The sequence below is a fragment of the Aythya marila genome (genome assembly GCF_965140915.1).
Source record: "Aythya marila genome assembly, chromosome: 4".
Lineage (NCBI taxonomy): Eukaryota > Metazoa > Chordata > Aves > Anseriformes > Anatidae > Aythya > Aythya marila.
Genome location: NC_139045.1, coordinates 4107629 through 4130668, shown reverse-complemented (window position 1 = coordinate 4130668; position 23040 = coordinate 4107629). Strand labels below are relative to the sequence as shown.

Here is a 23040-nt window from a genome sequence, read left to right as displayed (position 1 = left end):
CATATTAGGAATCCCAAATTCTTATTCCAACTCTGACACATCTCTCATTGTACTACAGGGGGTATAATCAAGAGAGTTAATTTGAAACAGGACTATAGTAGGTAGATCACTACCCACCAGGTCACATAGTGCTGGCGGAGTGTCCCAGTGCAAGCTCAGTCCAGCACTGTATAGTCCAACCCACAACTAATTATCACCAGAGAGGCTGCTAACCTCTTGTTTCACTGTGTCCTTATGGAGTTGAATCCTTTTGCAACGCTGTTTCATGTAAACTATAGCCATGCAGAAATTACTGTGATAACTATTTGAACTCGTGCAGTAGTTAGTCATTTGGACATCACGCATTTCACTAAGCTTGCTTTTTCTTATCTCCAGTGCCTTTCTCATGTGTAATTCAGAACTTGGCAGTTGCTACCCAGCTAAAGGTAAGATGAGTTTCTTACAGCAGTCTCCTGCTAATCACTTTCCTACTCACTGCTAAACAAGCAACTACATTTTTTGCTTTCTTGTTCTGAAGTCATTACTGCTGGTCATGGAAGTCAGCACTGTGGCAAAGCTTCCCTTTCAATTCCTCACCAAAAAATTCCTCAGTCATTGTGTTGTGTTAGATCTCACTGTTAGAAACCCTGAGAATGTCCCCCAGCATCAGCACACATCAGCCATTTCAAAGCTTTCCAAGACAGAAAAGTAAATTTTTGCACCTGCAAGGCCCCAGGTGCACCAACAGGCCCTAATGGCACCATCCAGGCCTTTACTCCCTTCCAGCTCTGTCACAGCCAGAGCCCAGCCATGGACCCTACATAGCACTGAGACTGGCTTCCCAGCTAGACCTTCACCCTGCCTTATCACCAAGGATGCACACGGTGACAAGGCTCTCACCTGACCCCTTACCACCTCAGGGCTTGCCTGGCTCAGGTTCTGTGGGGTGGCCCAAGGCCCCTGCCCTGCCAGCTGCCTCATCTCCCTGCTCCCCATCCCTTAGAGAGCAGCTGGCCCCTGTGGTACCCTGCTGCTCCATCGGGAATCTCATTTGTAAGGAGGAAGACATTCCTCCAAGGGATGCTGAAGTTTTGGTGCTATTCCCAGGATGTCTGTGGCTTCGCTTCCTTTTGAGCAAAGACAGCTTGTTCCTTCACATCAAAAGCAGTCTGCTCTAGAGTCCAAAACTGAAGCAAGTTAAGTACTTAAGGTTTGAGTAGTGCCAGTTCTGAAACAGGATAACTTTGGTGGCCAAAATTTTGCAAGCTTTCTACTGAAGATGGAGTAGGCCAGGAGGATTTCAATCTTGAATCTAAGATGCCTCCAGGTTGAAGAAATGTTTTCTGCAAGCTTACCTGCAATCAAACTCCAAGGCTATGCACTATGCTCTAATACTTAGCTTTATTGAACAATAAAACATTTTATTGGTTTTTTTTTTTTTTGTTTGTTTGTTTTTTCCAGCTAACATTACTTAACTTGGAGACGATGCTGGTTTGATTTTAAGTACCTCACATAATGTCTTGTCTCAGCAGATGCATTCACGCAGTGAGCTGCAGGCCACCAGCAATGGGTGTGACATCTCACGAAGATGCCTCATGCTGTGGAAAGAAGCATTCATTTGAAAGGCTCATCTTTGTACCAATTTTACAAGTGGCTCAGAGAATACTGACACCTGTGTTTTGATATTAACCAAACAGTTGTATACTTAACAGAAGTTATGCACTGAACAAAATGGACAGAAGTTAAATACTAATCTAGGAACTTTCTGGGCATTGAAACTGATCTCTTGTACCATTAGTCTTGTACCCAGAAATAGTAATAAGAAAATTTTATGGAAGCACTGAGTTTGCCTTTTAAAAGGCTACAGTATTCAGATCTCTCAAGTCGTGAACATTTAACCATCAACATCACTAAAATTTCTTCTCTTCATATTCTAGAAGCTTCAGTGGAAAAAGTGAACTCTGTATTAATCACCACTAGCATAACTTTAGAAAAATAGTATGTCAAGTAACTTCACTATTTCTTGGAAGCAGCCCAAGCCAAGAGGTCTCATGTTGCTCTCAAAAATGCACGTTGCCTTTGCTCACAGCACAGTTTCCTTTTCACTTAGATTAAGCTCTCATTCACTATCATATCAGTTGGTCAACATGACCATGAATCTTCATTTGACACCCTCGCAACCCCATTAAAAATGTAATCTTACTTACAAGACTTCTCATTTGCTAACCCAGAGTACCAGCATGTTTTGCCAGCCTGCAGCCCAGCATTTTATGGCAAGGCAAACTGTACTTCCTGCTGTGTAGCCTGATACAAAAAGCCTGCAGGCTTTTCCTCCTTGTTCTTCCCTAAAGGTGATGATTTTTGTCATTTTCTGATATGCCACACTGGAACTGCCAGTAAAGATAGTATTTGCCACAGACACAGAGAAAAGCTTCCAAGCACTTCTGCAAAAATTGCTCCCTCCCATAGTTCTTCAAATAGATATTAAGATTGCATGCTGGAAAACACCAAGACAGACACAATGAAGACCTTGACAAGAAGTACTACACAGGTATATCATTTATCAGGATTCAGAGGCAGTCATAGCATAATGGAGCTGAGGAGAGTGACTTCAGATCAGATAAAGTAATTGAAGTGTACCTCCCACAGCCTGGGAAAGCTGACTGCAACAGGAATAGTGTCAGCGAAGTATGAACTGAGACCTCAGTCATTTTAGACAGCACAGCACTTCTAGGATGGTACCAGGATTGATTTGGAAGATCTAAAAAGCTAAGCTGTTGGGTGCCTGTGTATTGTCTTGCAAACAAGTCCTGTGTGTGTCAGCACCTTTACTTTAATGGAGTAGGTTCCTTTTTAATTCCAGAGAAATAACTTAGTTATCAGGCACAAGCAAGAGCACAGTTGAAGTTACACAGTAATGAAATGCTGGAGTCTGGCTTTAAGAACAGTTGTGGTTTAAAAAGAAATAGCACAATTCACTTCATAAAAGGCCATTTCAGAATCAGGAGTGAGAACGCCTTCACTATTAGAAATATTAAGCATTTAACTTCAGAACAGCATGGCAAAAAAACCATTCTGCTCTTTACAGCAGTACAGGGATGTCACATATGCTCTAAGTGCCTGTCCTTTTAGCCTTCTGGTTTCATTTAAGAAAAGTGATCAAAGGGTACACACAAAGCACAGACAGTAAGTAATATAACATGGTAATCTCCCAAATAAAATAGCATTGTTCAAGTTAGTGTCTTGTTCCTACAATTTTGCAGTTATTTAGTTCAACTTAACTTGAAATCTTCCTCTGGTAATAAACATTCATACCAGTCATTTATACCTTCCCCACTTTCTGTATGGGAGAACACTAATACTATTTGTGCGACCTCATGACCATTACAGCCGCTCCCTACGAAGGAATAAAGTCCACCAACACAGAACATAGCAGAACCATTTCTATATTATTTCAAAATGTACCGGTGAGCACTGAGTAAACAACCAGCCTCTACCTAGAGGACTAACTGCAGTACCAAAGCCCAGGAATCCCTCTGAAAATGAACACCCACTTTCCACCTAAGCCACAGCTGCTCTCAGAGCCAGCAGCTGCAGCTATCTACACTGAAAATGGTACAAATCTATCAACATAAGGAAACCGGCCTGTGCCTTGACACCTTTTGTACAATCAAGCATACTGACTCAGGTTCCCTCACTGCCACCTTCTTACAGCTGCAAGAAGTCATCTGTTGTGTACTGCTGGGCACTGGGGAGAACAGGAGTGTTAAATCCAGATGTTCTGGGGCAGCACACATGGGAAGGAGCGCACCCCACAGCCACCACTCCAGCCTGAGTGGCTGGGCAGCAGGGAAGTGGATTATCTTCACAGAGAAGCTAGTGTGAAGGAAGGGAAACAATACTAAATCAGGAGGAAATAATTTCATTCTCCACACCTGTTCTTCATTGCTCCAAGTGAAACATCTGTTCCTATTTATAAGCGAGCAGTGAAGTTGCCCCAGAATAAGACAATGGAAGCTTGTCCTCGTGAGAATAGCACACGTACCTTTGAGACAGGCAGCACAGGGACACAGTGTGGGTTTCCACTTGCTGGAACAGGAAAGTAAATCATAATCTGTTACAAAAAAAAAACTCAGCTCCACACTTCCCTTGCCTCACTTAGCTCAGGGCTTTTGAAACTCAATTATTTGAAGTATAGAAATAATCACACAGCTTCGGGGAGCAACATAAACACAGGCCTGGCCCTGGCTGCTCTTGTGCTGATAGGGGACGGACACAAGGGATCGCGGGTGTAGTGTTAGCATGAGGGAAGTGAATCTGAAGTGTTACACATCTGTCATTGAGTCACAGCAATGCCAAAAATAAACCAACCAAAAACTACTGGGTTGCCTCATTAACTGTCCATTCAGGGAAGTTTTCTTTTTGTTTTATAACATAACCACCCTTGACAGCAGCTCTGCAGAAATCTGTCATCAGGCTGCACTTTAGAAAGCAAGTTCCTTTTGCCACCACCTCCTTTTTGCCCACTCTCTCCCCAACTTGCTGAATACAGAGCAGTTGAGGCAGTTTCCTCTGCTCCCTGGTCATTGCCTGGCTTCACCCCCTGCTTTCCGGGTAAGGCCAGTAAATCCCATCAGATCAAGGGATTTGGAACTGTATTTAAGAGACCAGTTCATCATGTTTGCAGGGGGAAGGCAGCTTTAGTGATTTGCTGCCTAAAAGCACTTTCTTTCCCTTGTTACAATGATTTCTGACACTCCCAAAGCTGACAGTGTGGTCTAGAAAACCTCCGAGAAACAAGTTTTTTTTTAGAATTTTCCCCTGGGTAAAGGAATTGGCAGGTGGGGTCTTTATCAAGCCTGAAAGAAGAGCGCAAAGGCTTTGGGAAGTTGTATTTCTCGCTGCAGAGATGCATTGGATGCAGCAGAAATGATGGGCTGTTTGAAAGGAACCAGCTAGCAGGCTGTCCCACCTGGCTGCTCAGAGGGGCTGCGATACAGGGCTGGACACAGGAGAATCACCCTGGTCCCCATTACACCTGCAGGTCTGCCGGCTTCTGCCACCAAGTAGATTAAGTCTGACTTCTGTTTCCTGGTGGGATGACAGAGCCAGGTATCAGGATCCTTCCTCTGTGCACTGCACTTGCAGTCATCAGTTATGAAGCACTAACAGGCCATAGAAAGAATTTGCCAAGACACTGCTGCTGGTCACACGCATCACCTGCAGCAACGTAACAGCTTTCCTCCCTGCAGTGCTCTTTCGGTGTATTGCAGGAGACCAAGTCCTGACTCCTGCTGCGCTGCAGGGAAAGGCTGGCACAACACAAACACAGAAACCCAGTCCAGTGTGGCCGTAGCAATAAGCCAAGTGATCAGGTGAGCATAAACAGAACTCACTTTATTAAAAAGAGGCTACATTTTTCCCTGCAAGTCAAGATACAGTCAGGAACATATTTTGGTAGGGTGCCAGGAGCCTAGAGCTGCAGCATGTACCACACAGAAGCTTTCAGGACAGCCTTGGAAAGCAGGTACTGAAGGTGCTTTAAAAAAAAAAAAAAAGTTCTTCACTGTTTCTCAAAAATATATTTTTTTCCCCTGAAGACAGTTAAATTAGGTGCTTAAATTCACAATCAAGCACTTTGAAAACTGGGCACTTGTTTAAATGCTTCATGTGAATCCGGGAGTCTCAGCTGAATGCATGCCAAAATATTGCCACAGAACAATAGGGAACAGCTTGTGCAGCATGTTAAACTGCAGTGAGGCTGCCTGAAAGAAAGGCTGTGAACTCTGCGTTCTCTCCAGCACTAGGTGTGCAGTTACACATTATAAGAAAATACAACTTAGGAAAGCCAGTCCTCCCCTCCCCCCCCCCCCTTAGTAAAGCAGAAGTATCTTCTGTTGCTCTTGAGAACATTGTTTTTACCTGTTATTTTTAAAATACCACTGTTAAAGTGTTCCATACAGCAATCCAGGTAAAGTAGCATCAGAGTATCAGCAATCCAGGATTACAGACAATTCACAGAAACAGGAAGGACTGGTGGATGGAAATAGATTTTGGTTCTTTTTGCATCAACAGGCAACTGCAATGACAGTACTGTTTTGAGCCTCTGATTTCTGTTTACCTTTAACTCCTTCTCCAAGCTTTCCCCTGCTCCTGCTGGCCATATCTGAATATTTGAATATCCATCAATAACACATATTAAAGACCAAACTAGATGGAAGAAGTCAGCATAGCTCCTGGAAAATATTTACTGACCCTCCAACTGTAGTGAGGAGACTGAGATCAGCTTGTGCCAAGATGCCCTTTTAGTCATCTTCATGCACAATTTTTATATAAACTTAAGTGATTTGTCAGATTTTTGTTGTGAATCACTGTAGTAGTGTATCCTCCTCAAAAAAAAAAAAAAGTCACTTCTAAAATGAAATGGAACTTTAAAATGCAAGATGGAATTAAATCGATCAAACCTTACATTATTACCCGAAGCATATGCTTCAGAAACAAATTTGTTTTCTTGGAAAAATAAAGTATGATCTGTAGAATTATGGCAAACAGCTTGCCTTTTTTTTTTTTTTAACCTTGAGATTGACTCAGCAAATTTGAAGAATGCTGTTGATTGCACCATAGATGAGTGCTGGTAATTTAGCTGTAGATTGCTTTGTCTGAGAGTTTAATAAGTGCTCTTCTCAGATGAAGAGATAGATATATCCAAAATAATGGATTTTTTTTTTTAAAAAAGCTTCACTTAAAGGCTTATGGCTTTATGAAATGCCAGTCAACAGAATGAGCCTATTCTCATATTATAGGAATTATGTGTTGATTACAAGTAATCAAGACAAATAGCACATATCTACCTGCCTGTACAGCTACACCAACACAGTCATCCTATCACTTCATTGCATGCTCCCTTTTCATTCATTAATGCCCTACTTTTTTTGGGTCATATTTAACACCAGTTGTACTCTCTGGGCAAGGACCAAGTCTCTATTCTGTCTAAAACCATTAGGTTGCTCTTGAATGCAAGTATATAAATAGAGAAAATTTCTGTGGGGAAGAAGCAAACATCCTGTGTCTAAACCTTTCTTCCCTCAGACTTGGCAATTAACATAGACCTGAACTTTTGTTCTACTTCTTGTCTCTCCACAGAGAATGGAAATACTGACTCCAGAAATAAGCTGAAAACAGCATGCAGAAGTAGTACTATAAGTGCCTAAAAGACATTAGGACATAAATTGACAAATTAACTTTTATACCAATGAACAAAAATGGATATTTTTGTGTCTTCTATTGCCAGAATTTCTAGGAAAGGGAGTTGCTTCTAAAAAAAAAAAAAAAAAAAATTCCTGCTAGAATCTATCACTGAGTTTTGAGGGAAAGGAAAAGAGTGAATTAAAGTGAGAAAGGAAGGCCTTGCAGGAAACACCTGGCTGTACAACAGTATCTCATCCTGCAACAATATGCAGGAGTACTTGAACTCCTCTGGGGAAAGGAGAGGCAGTAATCATACAATTTTAGGTGAATTGTTACATACAGTCTGAACTCATTTGAATTTAGATTATCAGTGGAGAAGGCCCTGGATTAAAACCCTGAACTGGATCCAGATAGACCAAGACACTATTTGATCATTTCCAAGTCTAAGCCTCCATATCCAACACCCAACGGAGCCAAGAAATATGCAACTCCTTAGCTGGTTTTATAAGACAAATTTTGTTTTGATAATCTGTAGGACAAGAAGTTCCTGGGCTTCATTGCTTTTGCTGCCCCCCCCCCCCCCTTTTATTAAAAAAAAAAAAAAAGTGCAATCTTTATCCAGTGCTAAATTTTGCTGGTCTGTTCCTTTATGCTCTTGGCAAGCTGTACTGCTGCACACAAGCTCAAATATGTTATATGCCTGAAGAATAAAGATGCCCTCATTCTTCTGTAGAAACTTACTACTTTGGTTGCTGCTGCTCATAATAAATCTATTTAGATGTGAGGACTTAACTGCTGGCCCATAAAATTGTACTCCCGGATTATTCTGTGTTTGCTAAAATAGTAAAGTATTTTACAGTATTTCAGTGTGAAGAGATCTGGATAGTCATTGTTCTGCAGGGCTAGCTGTCTGCATGAATCTCAAACAACAACAAAAAAATATTACTCATGTCAAATCCCTCCTCCTTACATGAGACCCCCTTTCAGGCAAATTCACTAACCTACTAACTCATACTTCAGAGAATATACCTCACCATCCCTCGCCTACACAGCAGTTCAAAATTGAGTGATATAGGAACTTCCTTGGGAATTAGTCAATTGACTTTAATCTTGGGTCTAAAGCTACCTACTCATCCAGCATTAGACTGAGGAATTAATGTCCATAACTTCAGGTTCCCAGACTCTGGAATGATGTAACCACAGAACCAGGTGGAATGACAAAGCTTTTGGAGATTAAAATATTATAATCTGACCAGACATTCACTGACACAAACCTCTTACTTTGATGCATCTTCTTTGGTACAAGATCTTCAGACTCTCTGAACCATCCTTCTTCACAGACTTCTCCCTGCTTTGCAAAACCTCTTTGCTCCAAAGATCCCTCCTTTATCCCTTGGTCTGTAACATGCAGAGAGACTAACACTGGCAGCTTCCAGAAAGCCAATGATTTAGCAAGTTAAGTTTTTGTTTTCCCCTAACACCCAGACAAAAAAAAAAAAAAAAATCACTTGTTGGTAGCTCAGTCACTTCACTGCATGGAAAGCTTTTGTGTGGAACCCACTGATACAGTGGGCACCAACAACGGGTGACAATCATGGTGGACTGTAGGTAGTTCTACATGCCATGCTAGGGATGTAAAGGGGTGAAAACAAAGCATGCTTCCCAACAGGGAAAAAAATGCACACTTTTAGCTCATTTAAATTCAAGTAGTATAGATTCCAAACCCCCTTGGAAAAACATAGTAGGATGCTGTTCACAATGCTACTTTGGGATACTGGTAGGATTAACCACTAGATCTGGCTGTCCTACGTAAAGCAAAAAAAAACCATCAAGGTCCTTTACTAAGTGAAAGAGATATCCTTACTGTATTTACTTCAGATTAAATATTACTTTGCCACTCTTCTTTTTCCTTCTAAGTAGTGTCTAGGCCTCCAGACGATGTTTTTATTGCTAGGGAAAACTAGAGACTCCCAAACCTTTCTTAGTCTCAGAAGGAAAAAAATGATTTCATCATTACTACCAATTTGATCAGCGAAAGATTTTTCTAGTAGCACAGTTCTTAGTGCTATCCCCGAGCTCCAAAGCAACATGGCACAACTGTTTCCATCAGTTAGAAACTGAGGATACTTCTTGATTACCAATGTGAATGCAAAGTTTCTGCAAAGTTTAAGTGGTTATCCAGAATTAAATGAGGGAGATGATCTGTTAGGTATCCCAGCTAAATGCAGAAAAAACTCCAGAACTGTAGAGATTTAAGCTTTTCAGTGAAAAGGCTTCTAACACACCTGCTCTCTATTTGTCCTTATAGCCATTGCAAAAAAAAAAACCAACACTTTAATTGTTAACATCATGCTTTATGCTGGTTCCCCATCATACACCTCATCATTTTAGGATATTCTGATACCCCATCCATGTGACCTAAGGTGATGATCCTTATCTCCTGCTCTACTCAACCATTGCAGAGGCAGGGAGATAAGCATTGATGAAAATTAAACTATTTCTTGAGAGAAAGATTCTGCACAGGGCAGAATAGAGTAAACATGGCTGAAGTCCCAAAGACATAGATTGTTCTATTTCCATTTTGCAGGAAAATAAAATCATTTAAAGGGGAGGAAGGAAAGGAAGCCAGATCTGTAACTGATTACTTTCATCCTCCAATCTCCATTCATTTTCAAATACATTAATATAGCCACAATCCTGTTTAAAAAGGGGGAAAAGGATTATTATTTTTTTTGTAATATAATAGACAAATGAGAAAGTTTATGACACTGCAATTGCTTTGTTTTATCAGCTTCATCATCCTGGCCAAGAAAATGAAACCAAGGTCAAATGCAGATGTAACAGGCTTGCAAGTAATCTAAACACACATTGGCAAACTCCCGAGATATCTCCAACTAAGTAAAGTTGTACAGTTTTTTCCTCTTACATTAACTTGGTTTCACTCACAGGACTCCTTTTGTGCCAGAAATCATATAAGCAAGTTTTCTGTGACTTGTCATGACTTCTGATGCATCTCCAGCGAAGAACCACATGAATTTATCAGCAGAACAAATCAAAGGTCTCCTCAGTCCACTGTTTTGCAGTGACTCATATGAGATACATCAGAAGCAGCACGTGACCCCTCATTACAGATACCTCAAGTGAGATACAAGAGTAACTTGAAAGGTTCTCTAATCCATGATAAACTTGTTTCCTTTGAAAACTGTATGAGTCTCCTTGTTATTATATTCCAGATAGGCGAGTTATCTTAAAGTAAGCCATCCATTATTTTGACATATGATATATTATTACTCTTTTTGCAGATTTTCAAGCACTTTGCTATTGATTGTTATGTAATTGCTCACACTGCACACAGCTGTGAGAGAAAGCAGTGTTTTAATCTCTTCTAGTGATTAGAAGGATGATTGATCCTTCCACTCTGTCTCCAGTTAGTTTAATGCTTTTTTTCATTTCCACTATATTTCCATTTTTCAGTACAATGAGAAGCCTATAATTTACTGTAAGTTAAAACATGCCATCAGCTGATAACACATTTTCCACAGTAATCTCCATCACCTGCTGAGTGAAGCTAGTATGTTACTTGGGTTTAGTACTATCACTGCATGCTGAGCAAACATTGTTACAGGCCTGGCTAATACTTCCTTATTCATTTGGCCTCCAAGCTCCTGTTCTTCTTCTAGAAGAGGGGAGCAGCACAAACAAGCCTGCCCTGAAGGTCAACAGTTTCAGGCTGCAGACAGTCAAGGTGGGAAGAGGATGTTCTACCTCTCCTCCATGAAAAATGCTCTTTTCCTCATGCCCTGCCATTAGCTACAGAAGCAGATCAATACAGCTGTGCACCAAGTGACACAGCAATGCTCAAGGGCAGAGGTGGCACCTCAGGGAACTGCAACTCTTGTGAAATAGGTTAAAATGATTGCCCTGAATTGCAAGCAGAGAGAAAGTCTACTGTTGTCACCCTCATTCACAAACAGAAAAGAAAGCAAGTCTCTCAGTATAAGGATCATATGCCTCTACGAGTTCCTCAGGGAATTTCCCTCTGAACATTTCTGGTTTTCCTGTGGGCCTGCTGGTGTCACAGCACATCCTAGAGACTGCATTGTAAAAGCTGGTTGCTTTTCTCGCTTTAGCTTAGGAAGTTGTAAAACAGAATGTATAAAGTAGCAAAAAGATGATCTGTTGAGTAAGACTGAAAGAAAGCCCGTATAAATTTAACTGTATTTTGTTGATACAGCAGAAGTCACCTCAGGCAGGTTTTTAAAGACAAGAAGGAAACTCCATACTGGAAGCTAGCCTTTGAAGTGCATTGCTGTAATCTGTAACGCCTTTAATGACCAGTGCTAACAAGAACCACAGTACCAAGGAGTAACAACAATAAAGCATAATAGAGTTGTTAAATACCAACAGCATTCACCGGGATCCCAGGAACTATTACAGTTTTGGATTAGAAAATAATGACTTGCATGAAGGGACCCAAGCAAGGCAGTAGAAGATTAAGCAATACTATAGAGCAAAACACATGAATAGTCTCACTTACCTTGTTAACACAAGGAATATAAGAGATGACATTCACATTTCAAGGCACAGAATTTGTATCCAGAAGATAGAAACAGGAAAGAAAAAAAAAATTAAAAAAAACTTGTAAGGATAACTCATAGTTCCCCCTTGTGAAGAGACTTTGAGGCAAAGCCCTTCAGCCTTGTCTCAAGTGATAAAACAGCCAACAGTAGCACACTGGAGAAAGCCACCAAAAGGGGGTGGTGGGATTGCAAGTGTTATATACAGAGCTCGTCAGCCTGCAGCAGGAGATAACACAGTCCTCCTGAGGCCCCACAGCCACCAATCTGGCACAGCTGAGGCTAGCTTCCAAAGGTTTTAATGGGGAGAAACAGCAAGGACTGAAGAAAGTCCAGCTGTACATCTCAAACCAGCTTGAAACATTTGTATTTCCACAAAGCGCAAATCCAAGATGAGCTGGTTTATAGATAAAAACTGTCATAGAACAGACTGTGAGTGGAACAAGGACCAGCATAAGCCAGACTTGAGAACCTTCTAGGGAATTCATGGAAGCTACAGGGTATTCAAAGCTGAAGATAAAGATGTAATCAGTCATTACAGACATAAAAAAATACAGCACGGGGGAATTATTTCTTGTACAATTCATTTGTGACCTGGTGGAACACCACAATCAGTTTTGCATCTCTCAAATCCATGTCCTGAACGTTTTCCTGGGGGTAGGGAGCCACAGGGGAGAAGTTTACAAGAGCAGCTCTGCCAAAAAGCAGTCACTACAGCAGATTGCTTCATGCCTTTATCATTATTTTTTTTCCTGAAGCCACAGATTTAATGAGGAGTGTCAGTTTAATGGAAAGAGAGCCAAATAGCTCCTGATGGAGGGGTAGAGGGGCTCCATTTATTGCAGCATCCCATAATTTCATAGCGGGGCAGCTGAGCAACAGGCAGGAAATTAGAGGTCTTTTGATTCTGTTGCCGTCATGTTGCCTTAATGTCCCTGGGCACAGGGAGCCAAGACATCCTTGGACTGGGCCCAGTAAGTACTTCATGTTATTCCAAGGATGGACTTGGCTCAGGGGAGTTTCTTTTGTTGTGATTTGTCATGGAGTTTGATTTTTATTATTATTTTCTAATATACTTTGTTTATTTCCATGTCTCTGACACTTTCCAGAGCAGCTCTTTGCGCATTGTCAGCTTCAATTAAGGATTTCCTGGGACTGTGTCGCTTCTCGCTGAAAGCCTGCAGCAGGCCTGTGCTAGTGCTGCTCTTGGCTGTCACTTGCGGAAATCTTATTCCATTTTCTGAACTTATAATTGGAAATGATCTTGGAAATGAGAGGCTGACCATGTGGGGGATAAAAATTAGGATGCATTTACATTCTTGGTAGTTGTCTGAAAAGATCTTTGGATGTTGTTCCTACGGTCATGTGCGTGTCCCCACCAGCAATGTCAAGACAGAGCAGGGTGACTTTATACCCCCCTCTTTTATAGGTAGCCAAAGGGGCAGGGCTGAACTGGTGTGGTAACTCCAGTTCAGACTGAGAACTAAATCCTAACTTAAGGTCAAATTGCTTGAATTAAAAATCAACACCAAACGAATTATAGCAGCTATTAGCATTGTCCAGGTGACTGACAAGATTGTTTTTATCCTTTTCCAGTTTTCTAGAATGAAACCAAACCAATTTAAAGCCCTCCAAGCTTGGCTGGCTTCAAAACAGTCATGCTTGTGGTACCTTGGGGTGAGCTTTCTTTGCATATTCATCATCTTAGACCAGTGGGAAGAGCAGAGACAAAATATCTGTAGCTTTGTGATGAGGGGTCATGGTGCTGGTCTGCACAACCTCCTCTCTGGGGAGGCAGATCCTGTTCCCTGCCCCTTTCTGCACAGGGACAACCACGCAGCAAGTGCACTCGCACAGCCCTGGCGTGCTCTGCCCTCATTTATTGCTTCTGTGGAATTGATAGCTCCAGCTCTCTTCCATCCCTGGATAAGTACGTGGGGTTATTGCTCCCCAGCTGCCTTGGCAGCTAGGCAGCATCTTAGCACAGCTGCTTGCTGCTTCCTTCTCTCTCCCTGCCCCATTGGTGCCAGCTAGGAAATCAGCATATTTCTGATATGGGAGGAATAAGCCTGCTCTTAACTACCACTATCAGAAATATAGATACCTATTTTTGGCGGCAGCTAGGCGTCAACCTCAGTGTTTATTAAGAGAATATCAATGCTGATAACTCGTGTATAACTGCACTACTACTCTTGACTGGCAAAAAGACACTAATAATCTCTTCTACTTGTTGAACTAATACATTTGTCACTCCTCATTAGCTTGTAATGGATTTTACTGCTACTGTTGTTTTTAAGGCTTTGGATAAGAGATACATATATTTCTGCTACTTAGGACCAGCTCATCCAGACATGTTTTCTAGCTCTTCCCTGAGGATGGTAATTGTTAGCAGGGAAGAAATCTGTAAGTCTCTTCATAATTAGAATAAATAACCTGTTCTGCAACCTATAGACTTAACATTTAGCAGAAAACCTCTTGGCTATGGAGGAGGAAAATCATATTGATGTAAAAAGCATGCTTGAAATCAAGACACATTTACTATCTCATCACTTATGGCCTGCTTTGGCTTAAGATGTCTTATTTAAAATCTATTCTCACTCTGTTTTCATGTCGTCTTCAATCAGAACAAAAGAAAAGCAGAAATGGTTTTAAATGTTAAGACCATGATCTTCAATGCTGGCTCTGTTGCTGGAAGTTAAATTCTTACCCAATCCATTAAAGGGCACTGGTTTCCCATGTCATATCTAGTTTTGATCACGAGAGGGAAATGGGAAACAATAAAACCAGACATAATATGAAACAGATTTTTAGCTTTCTGCTTGTTTTTTTTTTATTTTTTACTTTTGAAAATATCTGAGTAAGAGTTAACTTGATGCTCTGAAAAAAGAAAAAAAAAAAGACAAAAAAAAAAAGACCTTTTATTTTCTCAATTCCCGATGGAAAACTTTGCCCTTAAAAGAAGAAGCAATATAAATAGTAGTGTGCTATAAGAGTGCTGATGTGGATTGGGTGGCTGAAGTTCCTGGTGGTAGCTGGCGATATTTCAAAGGGAGACTTACAAAGCTTGGGAGCAGATTCCTTTCTAAAAAGACTGAATAGACTGGATGAAGTCTATTCTGGAAAGGCTCCTTCCCTGAGACAGTGTGTCTCACTGGGAGCATGTGTTCACTAAATCTCCCTGTCCAGGTAAAACTATCTATCCTAAAAATAAATAAATAAATAAAAAAGAGGCTCAGTAGTCAGAGAATCGTAACTGATGTGAAGAGCAATGTTAATCTATCTCATTATAAACTAAAACAGGAGGCATGAAGCCAAACCGATGTGTCTGATTTAAAACCTACTGAAATGGGCTCTGTAAGCGGAGAAAAAGGGTTAAGAGAGCTGAAGACTGAGGTTTCTATTCTACTTTGTTTTCCTTTAGTTCAGTGTCAAACAAGGTCAAGACTCAGTTTGGTGTTACATTAGCAACACCTTGCTTGCAAGCTTAGGAAGGCATTACTTATAATAAGGTTTTCAAGGCAGAACTGGGCTCCGTTCAATTAATTTGTTTCATTGAAGCGCCACATTGTGATGACATGCAGTAAATGCTGAGTTAGATTTTTAGTACATAAATCATCCAACTGCATATTTAGAAGTGTCCCTCACAGCGAGGGTTCACAGGCAGCTCTGCAATGGCACTGACCAACAAGGCAGCCATATCCCAGGCTGCCTGTGCATGCACAGTCATGAGCAGTCTCCTGGAAAATTGGCCCTATGAGACAAGAAGAATTGGACGTGTTTTAAAGTTTGAAGTCAGCGATGAAGATTTATCATTCCGCTGTACATTCTTCTGCCTGCGACTGCCTCGAATTACACAGCAGAGGTAAATGAGCCTAGAAAAGAGGGGAAACAGTTGAAAAGGCCTTGAAAGATGTATGTGATTTTGCTGGATTTTTGAGACTTTAGAGACGTCATCTCACAAACTATAGGGTGGAAGTTCAAGGAAATCCTTGCTAGTAAGAGGGAAAAAAAAAAAAAAAACCTGCAATCTCAAAAAACCAAGCAAGACACAGCACGGTAAAAAAAGGAAGAGGCAGTGGCAAAGGTTGAGGTTTTGGAGCAGTTACACCTCTATCTGCAAACTCCTTCTGAAAGCTGCTGACAGAGCTTTGGCATCTGATCTCCTAACTGCTGATTAACACAGCACTGTTTTATATTTAACTCAGGCCGGAGCAGCAGGAGGGGCTGGGGGTGGGGTTGCGCTGCTTATAAGGGGAGTGCAGCGGGAACAATGTTCGTCTGTGTTGGTTCCCTCAGTCTCCCTGCCCAGCTGCACTCCTTTTTGATCATTCATGTTTCCTCTAAATGCATGTTATCTTTAATTAATTGAGTGCCTCGTGGAAAGCGAGGTGGGGGAGACAGAGAGAGAACAGCTATAGCTACACAATTAACGTACAAACCAAGTCTGCTGAGTTTACCGAAAGCAAGTGCTGAATTGACTAATAAGCTTTATATGGTTAATGTTTTGCTCTGAGAACAGACCTGGGAGCTGAGATGGAGGACATGGATCTCGAGGATAAGGAGCCCAAGAAGTACTGCATGAAGACAAAGCATGTGGCTATCATCTGTGGCGTTGTGGTCATTGTAGGTCTTGCTGTGGGGCTTGGTGTGGGACTGACCAGACCTAAATCGCAGCAGTCTTCAGATGAAACAGATAAGCCAACTCAGCCAACTCAGCCAACTCAGCCAACTCAGCCAACTCAGCCAACTCAGCCAACAACCTCTCCTCCCACAGTGGATGCAGGTCCCTGTCCTCCTAGAAATGATGGATCTGGCGAGTGGAGCCATTTCAGACTACCCACTTATGTGAAGCCTTTGCACTACAACCTGGAAGTGAAGCCTGAGATGGAGACAGACATTTACACCGGGACAGTCAGTATTTATATCGCTTTGGAAAACCCTACCACCCACCTGTGGCTCCATCTGCGAGAGACCAAGATTACAGAAAAGCCCACGCTCCAGAAATCCTCAGGACAGCAGATTGCTCTGACTGACTGCTTTGAGTACACAGCACAAGAGTACATAGTGATGAAGGCAGAAACGGAGCTCCCTGTCGCTAATGACAATGACCCTTACATACTCACCCTGAAGTTTCAAGGCTGGCTGAATGGTTCCCTGGTTGGCTTTTATAGGACCACCTACGTTGAGAACGGAGAGACTAAGTAAAGGAAATTTTCTTTTATTTATTAAATGTTCTTCTCTATTCCTACTTGCTCAGACCTGCTCTATGCCTGTGTCAGCTTCTCAGTCTTGTCTCTCACCAACTTGCTGACATTTCTGGGCTGTTCTTTAATTTTCTCATTCCCCTAAGGAAGATGTTGTATTCAAAATCTTTTGGCTGTTGACAAGAGTGCGCTGGAGAGCTGGGGGCTTTTGTTATTATTTTGAAAAACTTTTCCAGATTCTACTGGTCCCAGGTTACCCTTGAGCTTTACAAAAGGCTCCCTCAGAGAGGTAGAGGGACTGAGGCCTGTTTTTTAGCTCCATAGTCCAATAAAAAGCATACAGCTCTCACAACGCGCCGGATGCTCCCCAGAGTAGTAGTTTTGGTGTGAAATGCTCTTGTGATACTTTTCCTGACATTGTGCCTCCTTGATGTTGCAAGCCTGAGGAATATCCAAACTCTGTCCCTTCTGCAGCTGGTTTAAATTATAAGTTAGGGAGATCCAAACTATGAAGGTTATCTTTGACTTGAAGTTTCTCTGCTCCAGCTCTTCTTTTTTAACATATCTATAGTTATGATATAAGCTTCTTGTGGTTCGTTTAATCCATTTCACTTTCCAGTCAAGGGGAAAGCCTGAAAAAGCCATTTCTCAGTGCTCAGGGGCAAAACTTCTCACTTAATGCATGGAAAGGGCACAATACCATCCATTTTACAATATTTGCATTTCTGAAGTGACTTAGGCCATGCTTTAAAACTAGAAGATAAACTTGGCTAGACTCTTCTAGGGTCTTGTTTCAGGAACACAAAGCCAAACATTGGTCTGTTTTCATGGCACTTTTTTGCCCTCCTGGGACAACAGTGTCATGAGTGAGAGTTGCATCAGCTTCATTCAACCTCTGTCAGGCAATGCCAGGAGTAGTAGCAGACAGGCACCACCAGCAGCAAATCCAGGAAGCAAAGGAAAAAGCAAGTACTCATTTTTATGTGTAAACATGGTTATTGGGTCTGTGAAGAAGCCATGGAGGGAATAACTTGAACTCCTGCCAGCTCCTTCCCTCTTGTTCCTCTGTCTAGTACCACTCAGTATTGCTTTGACTTGGAAGGCGTTTTGGTTTCATACTTAGAGCACCTGAAAACCCCACAGGAGTTTTAAAGTGTAACCTTTTTGCTTCTTTTTAAATCGGGGTGTGTTATTTCCATTTTATCCCTTGGATCCAGACAGTGTAGAAAGACAAGGACCGAGCATCTGTGGGCAGGAAGAAAGGAGAACTTCATAAGCTGAAGAAAGTATGAAGTGAGCTCAGTTCAAGAGAGTTCCTACTCCTTGGTTTGGATGCTAGGAGCTACTGTATTGCACGATTGATCCTAGCTAGCAGTCTGCAAATGCTCAGTACTGAAGGGAACTTGAGTGTGTGAGTTTGTTTCTTAGGCTTGAGATGGGCTCTAATAAGTACAAGTGAATGGTGATTTCCGATAGGGTTAAGTTTGTGTAGAAAGTCTGTTGAGGTGCAAGAGGTGATGTACGTGATAGTGCTAAGTAAAGCTCTGAAATGAAAGCAACTACTAGTCAAATTTCAAGATACTGCTACTTGGCATGAGGGTAGGTGGTAGAAGGGGTTAAGGAAAGATGGTGAGGGAAAGGTTTTCTTACTTATTAAAAGTGCATTTTCCCCTGGCTTTCTACTCAAAAACAATGCTGACTGAAATGAGCTTTTTGCTTTACCTTTGCCTGAGGCAGATTATCACCCTTTCAATATTTCAGCCCAAATAGTTCATCCTTTTGTTATGTTGGAAGTAAATACAAATTGGATCAGGTAATAGCGGAAGTCAAGAAAGTCTACTAATAGCAGCAGATGCTAGACAGAAGAGGGCTGAGGTGAAAATGAGAGCCAATTTGTAATTAACCAACTCCCCCATCCCTTCTGGGCAGTATTAGAAGCAGTGGGACCTTTTGAGAAAATAAAGGGCACTGAAAATTCAGTTTCCAGACCGAGCTGCTCCCCAGCTGTCTATCTGTGAGGGCAAAGGTTTGCCAAAGCATTGCTATAATGACTTTTGTTTACAAAGCAGGCAGAAGTCCAGGTTCTGCTGTTGCTTAGATCCGAATCTCCCACCACATTTTGTGGAAAACATGGAGACATGTGCAGAACATGCCTGCAAGTCCAGGAACCTTGGGAGGCTTAGAGAGAACACCTCATTTGTGAATCCCCCACCCTCCCTTTTTTTAAGGTACTTTTGGACTTGCCCAGAAATGGATCTTGAGACACCTTGGGAACACAACTATTTAAATCGATGTGAGCATGCAGGTAGGGAGCAGGAAAGTAGAAATTTTGAGAATGCAGGTTTTAGACAGACCTGTCTAGATCCTCCTGAGGGTGCCTGAATCCAACGGTAAGCACTGGAGTCCTTTTGTAAGGCTATTCCACTATCTCTGTGCATTTCATTTCTTCACTGATGAAAGGGGAATAACAGTCCTTCCCTATTTTACATTTTTACATGATGCAGTGAGTAAAAATATATCACAACTGTGTTATTTTCAAATATTGAGGAAGGGAGCACAATAAGAGTCTCCACCTGGTAATATTGATTCTTTTAACTCACTGGTTCCTGAAAGGGAATGTGCTAATACCTTCCTTTATTTTCATCTTGATATTACAGATAAAACAAACATGTCAAGCCATCTGATTTTGATTTTGAATTACTGTTTGTGACAATGTATGGTTTCCCTTTTATAGGAATTCTCTCTGTCCTCCATAAGAGAATAAAAGGCTTGTAAAAGATACTCAGCTGGGCACATCTCTAACAGATAAGAAGAGTTTCATTTAGGATTTTATTGATTAGATAAAGGCAAGGTTGTTGTTACAAGGAAGTAGCGCTCTTGCATCTCAAGAGCAAAATTTCTCAGAAGAAGCAATGGATATGAATTTAATGTAACACTAGGTACAAAAAAAAAAAAAAAAAAAAAAAAGCATTACTCAGCTCAAGGGGAGCACTTTTTTTGCAGTAAAACCCTGTGTTTGCAGTGGGAATAAAAAAGGAAATTAATCATAGTTCTAAACGCAGACCTGTTTTACTTTGGAAACAACAGCTGGATGCAGTCTCAGCCAGGTCTTCACTCCCTATTACTAGGATATTTACAGCTGTCACCTCAAGTTCATATTTAAAGGTCTGGACATCAACAGCAAGTAGAAGGGTGGATTCCATCAAGCAATGAAGAAAATCTTATCGAAAAAATACATTATACAGTTTGGGAGGAAGTTACAACATCTCATGTTTCTAGTGCCACTTGCACGCCATAGCCTGGAGTACTGATCATCTACTCTACTGGAGAGGTAGTGCTGCGGTTTTGCACTGCTGCTGTCTGTCTGCCTCCACAAATAGATGAGGATAGATAATCACCTTATAAATCAGAAGAGCTATCATAGTGTTATCCATCTTTAGGAACAAGATATAAATGTGTCAAAATATATAGCCAAATTTTTAAGCAATAGATGTGAAGCATTGCCCTGGGGACTTGAAGTTAACTTCATTGTGAAATAGCTTTCAAATCCAACCAAAAGTAGAGAGTTACATCAATTTACTGAGCAAACGAAACTCTACTGAGCCTGAAGTTATGTTAAGGTGAGGGTTCGTTATGCTTTCTGCTCATGAACTACAGAGTTACTATTCCAATGAACATGAATGGTGAGAACCCAGACATATTACCTCATCAGGCTTGTAAATGAACCTTGCTGCTACAAGTTCCTAATGACCAGTTTAGTATTTAACCACCACAAAGAAAAGCCAAGGGCAACAGAAACAGTGAAAAATTGGTTGTCAAGTGAGCTTGTAGGACTGCTGCAGATCTGTAATTTACGATGTACACTTTTAATTACGTTTCGGAAAGAAAAACTACCTTAATATAGTTGGAGCAGCTGTAGAAGTGCTGTCAAAAATGCTCAACATTCCAGATTAATTGAAGAAGCATCTGTGATCTCTTTCACCATTAATCACTGAAGAATACGTTCTGCCACTGAATGGTTCGTTAATGGGGAACCCAATGTCACTGTGAGAAGCAAGCACACAATAGGAACTTTCACAACCTTCATCTTATTTTCTTCTGTGACCCCTTATTCTCTAGTTTTTCTGGTTGTTCTTATTTAAGTGAGATGGCTTGCTAACCCCCCTTGAGACAGTTAACATAGCATCAGTTTTGTGCTAGGATGTTTACCTGGACTTCCCATGCTTTCTCAAGCACTTTCTTTATTGGAGTCAGAGGAGAGTAACAGCACCAGCAGAAAAGTGTATGTGGTCACTGCAGCGAAAGAAACACATAGGTAGGGTGAGTTTTCAGCGACACTAAAAGAATTCCAAAGTGTCTTCTTGGAGATGCCTAAAACTCCAATCCCGAGATGAACTCTAGATGGTAAACAACACATGGAATTACTTAAGTAAATAGCTCTATATCAGAACCTATATTTCCTTTTAAAGATACCAACATCATTTTAGGCACAGAAATCAATGGGAATACTCATAAGGAAGGCAAGCAAAAGTCTACCATCCAGGAGGGGTCATTTGTATCTTATTACCTGTCTCCTAAAAGATTTCATGATAAGTAATTGTCTTTAGTTTTTGCTCTGAACCCTAGAGGATGTTGATGACAGAGTTTGAGGTATGTATGCTCCACATGCCTATATGATGTTATCTTCTGCATTTCTGATGTCACCTACTTTTATGAATGGACAAAACATTTGTACTTGATTTTAGTTTGTAAAGTTGCTAAATACTTATGCTTAGAAAGTGCAGATAAGATTTGGAAGGTATGCGGTGAAGGTTTGGAACAACCTGCCAATCTGTTGTTTATTTAAGGAGCATTGCAGCTACTGACCACGAGCCAACAGATGCACGGAAATCATTTCCTTGCTTTGATGAACCCAACAAAAAGGCAACTTACAATATATCTATCATCCATCGAAACACGTATGAAGCACTTGCCAACATGCCAGTACAGGTATGTATTTCTCAATTCTACTGCCTAAGAGGGATGGTTCTGTAAAGCCACTGGACACAAGGTCCTTGTGCAATCTCAGACTACCACCCAGGCACTGTAAAGCTAATTGTTAATAAATATTCCATGAAATCTGACTGGTTAGGACTCCCAGTGGCCAGTCAGTACACAAGGTAGCAATGCAGAGCCAAATCCAAATCAGAAATGAAACGTGTCTCTGTCTTCAGCTAGATGGCCCTCTCTTCAGTTATGATGTATGAGCATCCCCTACTAACCATAAATAGGTAACAGCAGGTTCTTCGGTCAAACCAGGTGGACTCTGAGAAGAAATGCTTTGAAAGACAGCTGCTTCCCAGATAGGGAGTCTCATAATAATCACTAAAACTGCATTATGTTCTAGTGCAAGAGCCTGCTGATCACAACCTAACAGCAAAGGATCCTGCTAGCAAGAAATAGTATAGGACTATTGTGTATAATAACACAGAATCTAAAATCCTATCTGTCAGATCATGAGTGCGGACACTTTTTAGTCCACTATGGCTGTAATTTTCTAAATAATCTATTTCTGGACCTGCTATTTCAAATTCCAACTTTGGGATGAAATTCAATGGCACCAATTATCTACATCTGGGTGCTCTGGAAGAAGATTGAATGGCTTTCAGCCGAGAGTTTCTAATGAATAGTTTAACTGAATGTGTCGTCCAATGTTTAATTTCTAATGACTACGTTCTAAAGTGGGAGATAAAGTGCCAAGTTTAAAAAAAAGCTTCCTGCCTCCAGGCTGTTGACATTTGCATCTTCCTGATCACTCCCCACCCAGAAAATAAACAAAGATCTGCTTTGCTGTGTACTGTTTTATTTAAAGATTCCCCAAACTTTAACTATGCATCAGCAATGTGGCTGAGAGAACTATTATTCCTGTGATACAGCTGCCTCCCAGACCCTTTGCAAATTTAAAGCTCTGATCTATTGTTATTTTAAAAAAATGTGTTTATGATACCTAGAAGAGCAGCAGGTACTTCGATGAACAACACATGAATCAAGAGTGTTTGTGGTACTTTTATACGTAGATCTCAGATAAGTGAGGGTATGGACGGTGCGGGGAT

The 23040-nt window shown here is 41.2% G+C and overlaps 1 protein-coding gene across 1 annotated transcript in view; it reads left to right on the top strand.

Moving 5' to 3' along the window:
* Positions 1-16040: 16040 nt before the first annotated feature.
* Positions 16041-23040, top strand: part of ENPEP (glutamyl aminopeptidase) — a 34791-nt gene continuing 27791 nt past the window's right edge. Inside the window, exons 1-2 of the mRNA XM_082759516.1 lie at positions 16041-16945; positions 21796-21937. Coding sequence (XP_082615642.1) covers positions 16278-16945; positions 21796-21937 — 810 coding nt within the window. The 5' untranslated portion in view covers positions 16041-16277. The remainder of the gene's footprint in view (positions 16946-21795; positions 21938-23040) is intronic.